The 5,221-nt window shown below is 47.7% G+C and overlaps 1 protein-coding gene across 1 annotated transcript in view; it reads right to left on the bottom strand.

Annotated features, from left to right (window-relative positions):
* Nucleotides 1–2,823: 2,823 nt before the first annotated feature.
* The window catches only part of IRX2 (iroquois homeobox 2), a 5,062-nt gene continuing 2,664 nt past the window's right edge, over nucleotides 2,824–5,221 (bottom strand). The window contains exons 3-5 of the mRNA XM_019653047.1: nucleotides 4,913–5,219; nucleotides 4,068–4,143; nucleotides 2,824–3,418 (exon numbers count right to left, since the gene is read on the bottom strand). Coding sequence (XP_019508592.1) covers nucleotides 4,091–4,143; nucleotides 4,913–5,219 — 360 coding nt within the window. The 3' untranslated portion in view covers nucleotides 2,824–3,418; nucleotides 4,068–4,090. The remainder of the gene's footprint in view (nucleotides 3,419–4,067; nucleotides 4,144–4,912; nucleotides 5,220–5,221) is intronic.

The following is a 5,221-nucleotide window of genomic DNA, read 5'->3' as shown; positions in this document are numbered from 1 at the left end:
GACAAAGGTGGATGAAGTTCTTTTCAAGTTTCAAAGGCTGTGGCTGGGCAGCTTTGCAGAAACAATAACTCTTTTATTGGGCACGAATGTTGACATTTGACGGGCGCGGGAGGCAGCGGCCGCCGGGCAAGCGCTCCAGGTGCTCTCAGCAGCGCCCAGCCCCGGGGTCCACCTGAGATTAAAGCGCGAATTCCGATAAATCAGCTCTAATGAACCCCGGGGCCGCGGAGGGCAGCAGGGCCGCGGAGGCCGGAGCGCGCCCAGACCTGCACCCAGCCTCCAGGCCAACGCCCCCAGCGCCCGCTCGGGTGGTTCCGGGTGTCCCATGTACCCCAGTCCGGGAACAACTGCACATGGCAATCGTAGCCGGCGAATTACTTTTTAATTGGATTTTAAAGTAAAAATAAAAATCAGACCCCATTAACTTCCTCAGTGAAGGATACCTCCTCCCCCTTTCCTGCTTCGCCTTAACTAAGGACATGCACAGAGGAGAGCCCGGAAATCACTCTGCATTTCTATAGAAAGATCCCTCCAAACACCTGCACGTTTTATGTTCTTAGCGTATATTTAAAAATTAAGTTCTCCAGAAAGAAACCCAGGTCAGGAGACAAGGTGGGTACGTAGGTTATGGAAATCTTTGATAATTTGTGGGGCATATAAACATCAAAGAAGATTCGTTTCGTTACTCGGGGCTCATCTCCTGAGCTGCTTTGAGTTTTCCCCAACTGAAAGGTGCACGTTGTCCCCGAGAGCGGGGTCTGTCTGGGGTGTGTGCCTGCGTGGGGGGACGTATCACATGTCCAGGTAACACAATCTTCCGTTTTAAACCCAAGCGGCTTTTATCCAGGCTCCAGTTTCTGAACATATGCACCGAGATCAATTTTTGCTTGGGTTTTCTACTCCCGCACTCCACACTTTGAGACGGAGTGCCTTCAGTGCTGTATCTTAATTAGGGTATGTGGTCTCTCAGTGTCTCATTTGTTAAATATTGTTAATTTTCATCCATTTCACTGAAGTCTTCAAAATACTCAGATTATAATGTTATATGTAACAGAGACATTGCTGCCACGTGCACTGCATTCCTGCTGGTTCAGAAAATACGGCTGATATTAATAAAAGCAAACCATTATACTTAACACCTCCATATTGTAATCGAAAATGCTCTCTGAAGGGGAAAAATCCTTATCTTCCCAGGAACTGGATGAGGTTTTATGTCTACAACAAAAACAAGTGAAGGAGCTCCCAGCTCCTTTTGACTTCCACAGACTGACATTTGTTTTCTTCCAGACAGGCTGCCACAGAGTGGCCAGGCTCCCGTGTGAACAGCCTTCCCTGCCGCCCAGAGAGCTCAGCTCCAAACATTTCCGTGTCTATTATTACTGCAGAGAGCAGGAAGGGGGGGAAAGAGTTCCCCACCCCCAAGATTCACTGTGCCTGACTTCCAAATGCTTATGGACTCAAACCCAAGGAAATGCCTAAGAAGTCATAGAAAACCGAAACCCCACTCTGCTCCCTTTTCTCTGCAGGCAAAGCACAATCTCTCCTCCCCCCAGCCTGCCTCTGTGTCCAGTTCACAGTCCCCTGGCTTTGCCTAGAGTACCTAAGATTACTTTCAAATACCCTTTCTAACAAGACCCCAGCAAGAGGCCACTAATTTCTACAGCACAAAAAGCCACTGGAGAGAGACCCGTTTGTCAATATCAACTGGTCCAGCAATTTCCCATCCTCAGACACATCGGCCTATCGGAGCTGGCAGATGTTTAGACAAGATTTTATAAATTGTTCAATATCAGCCCATAATGAACCCCAACTGACCATTCCAAAGCGGCTAAAAGCATCCGGGACGACCCCCACTGGGAAGCAATAATGTGCTCATGCTGCAGCATTATTAATCACGGAATAAAATAGATGAACCTCTTGAAAAATAAGTGTGTGATTGATTAAAGGGCACTCTGAGAAGCTATTATTCTTGTTTTATAACCGTAAGTTATATTCACTCCATTTATCTTTGGAAAGGAAATAAATGATTGTTCATTTCTTTTCTGAAATTATATTATATGGATATCCATATAATTTTGCTGAAAATTAAAGTGACAGGTTTGCTGCTTTTATGATACTAATCAAAGGAAATATGTTACTTGACTACAAATTCTAGGCTTGTCCTGTAATTAGATAGTGAGTGACACCGTAAGGAGCAATAGTCTAAGGGGTGTTAAACTTTTCTTTCCCCCAGGGTAAGGGTGAGGGCCAAGGAGCAGAAAATAAATCTCTCAGGTTTTTGTCTTGTGTTTAATGTGAGTTATATGAAATGGAGAGTTAAGAAGTCACTCAATAAATCTGAATAATCTATGCTAATTTGGATAATTCAGGCTTTAAAATAAACAATTATTTCTATCAGTCATTTAAGGTGTGTGTGTGGGGGGGGGAGCGTAACTCTATTACCCCCTGTTATCACAATTTTCCAGTTTCCTGAAGAGGTTCAATAAGCCAGCATCAGAAATAAATATTAAATGGATCCTAATGCATAGGGCACAAGGTCATCTTATTTTGCCAAGTTTAAAAGAAATTTACACTAACAATTTGCATATTCAGAACACAAAATTTTAATTTTCTTGCAATACATGGGCATATAAATAATCGAAACAACTTGTATTTCTCTTCCAGCTGCTTTTTTTTTTTAATGAGCAAAAGAGGGAGATTATTTTAAACATTTTCATTAAAAAGCCTGAGGTCAGGTCATCTGGAGCCTCGAAGGGACTGCCATTTGTCACTAGGCCTTTCCCCAAATCACTCATCTCAGAAAAAGGAACCCCGAACACCGTATTGTTGTAGTCTAGTCTGTTTTATTTACAATTTAAGATATAAATTAGTAAAGAATTATTGTTAAACAACCAACAAAGATTGTATAACCAGCAATGTTCAAATAAAAACCAGGCAGAATTTATTTACAAAAAGTTTAGATTCCATTGCAATACAACTTGCATAAATTACTAGAAGCTTTATATCATTATAAAAATAAATATCAAATTTGTTTCCACTTCTTAAGTACTCAAGTTCTTCAATCACGTTTTGTTTCTACTGTGTACATCTTTTACAAATAAATTTTACAGTAAATCCTATCACACCTATAGAATATATACCGTGGCAATGAAGTGATCAATTCAAGATATCCTGAGAAAAAAGATTGTTTTCAAAAGTCACACATACATTGGGGAAGCTATACTATGCCAACAAATTCACGTACATCCAACAAAAGTCTGTTCCGTTAGTCTGTGGGTTGAGTGCTCTGTGGCTCCTTTTACAAGTGGCACGAGATGCGGTGGGGGTTGAGAGCGGCTTTTTCTATCTGTATATTTATGAACTTGGGAAGAGAGAATGGCCTGCTGACTTTTTTTTCCAAAGCAATTGTGACACCTACCTGTGGACCAAGGAAAAAACCAAATCATCCCAAATCCTTCAGTTCCACACCAACATCATCACATTATAAAAATGAGTCAATCTGAAATGGTTCTGCCTCTTTCCTGCCATGGAGACGTCTGATGAGTAATTTTGCCTAGTTGTAAAATAGGTATTTTTTGAAATACTGCTGTAAGCCAGAGGAACGCAGGGTCCTGTCTAGTCCATCTGGACATGGGGGGGGGGGTGACAGGCCTGATGAGAGACCAGTGCTTCTCCTCTGTCTTACTCTGCAAGCAGCGCCCACGACTGCTTCTGACGCCCAAGTTTCAGCAGCACTAGCTCATCGAAGCGTGTGTCTGCTTATGCTGTGTTTCGTGCAGCAAAGGCAGCTCCATGTCGCACGCGAATCCCCAGACTGAAAGACCAGCTTATGTGTATCTATCTATTCACTCCAGTTACGAAGTGATTCTTCAAAGCAGAACTCGAGCAAACAAGAGGGACAGAGCACGTCCTCTCCCGCTTAAAGGGAAACAGACCGAGAGGACTGCAGTGCTCTGTCTTCAGGCCCCATGACAAGCAGCAAGAAATAGACAGTAATGAAGCAAGTCGAAGGTGTAGGTGCAGGGAGACACCCCCAGGGTGGGCAGAAACACCGGGCGCCCACTTACTTGCATTTCTGTGCTCGGCCCCTCTATAGGTAGGGCTGGACGCCCCCACCGACCACGGTGCAGCCCTCACTGGCATCTGTCAGGGGAGGGGGCAGTTAGTGAGAACGGACCCCACAGCCATCTGTCTCCCAGACTACAGCACAGCCACCGGCCCACACACCCAGGCATGCTGGCCACCGCGCTGGGGCAGACACTTGGGGAACCTGACTGTCTCCACCACCGCCGATGGAGGCAGATCTGCTCACGTTTCCTAGTTCTCGTTTTCTTTTCCCCTTGAGCTCCTTTTACAGGTCTTATCAGCTCAAGCCTGAATTATGAGCAGCAGAGGCAATATAGAGAAAGGAAAAGAAAGGGGGAAGGCTCTGGCTTTCTATTTTGAAGCACTAAGGCCTCTGGGAGCAACTGGAACGTTTTGTTTCCTTCTGACCAAAGGCAGAAAAGGAGCGTCAGCTGAGACTATGGACCCACAGGACGCCCGGTAGCTGGAGCTCAACCAGCAGGGGAAACTGTAATTTGCATTTCGTGGTCGTTTGCAGTCGGCCGACACTAAAACAGCCCGATGAAGGCGGCGAGGGGGCCAGCGCAGTGAGAAGCCAATAGTGCTGGTCAGCAAGCCTTCTTTCAAGGCGAGGGTCCTCTTCCTTCCCACCCCCTTCACTTCAACTAAATTTTGGTCAAAGGGCGGTGCATTCTGTCTCCCTCGGTTTTTCTCTAAAGTGACAAAGGCCCGGCCTGCACGGCCACTGGCCTCCGGGCCCGCTCCCCAGGTTTCCCGGGAGGGAGTGCTGACTAGCGGGGCCCCGCGGGCGCCCCCTCCCCGAGGACCCGCGGCCGCAGCAGCCTACCTTTCTTGGGCTCGTAGCCGCCGCCCGGGGGCCGGTAGTGCGGCTCGAGCGGGTGCGCGCCCGCCTTGCCCGCGTCGCTGGCCGCCTTGGGCGCCGCGTGCAGCGCCTCCCCGGGGCCCGCGGCCGCCGCGTTGTACCGCAGGAGCCCCTGGCCCTGCAGCGCCGCGTTCAAGTTCCCGTAGTTTGTGTAGTTCCCGTAGAAGGGCGACGTGTAGTAGAGGTGGCGGCCGAGCAGCGGCGACGCGGGGTAGGGCGAGCCCCCCGGCGGCGCCCCGGATGAGGCGGGCGCGGCGGCCGCCGGCAGCCCCG

The sequence above is a fragment of the Hipposideros armiger genome, unplaced genomic scaffold (genome assembly GCF_001890085.2).
Source record: "Hipposideros armiger isolate ML-2016 unplaced genomic scaffold, ASM189008v1 scaffold_193, whole genome shotgun sequence".
Taxonomy (NCBI): domain Eukaryota; kingdom Metazoa; phylum Chordata; class Mammalia; order Chiroptera; family Hipposideridae; genus Hipposideros; species Hipposideros armiger.
The sequence above is the reverse complement of the archived record's forward strand: the minus strand, read 5'-3'. Positions and strand labels throughout refer to the sequence as shown.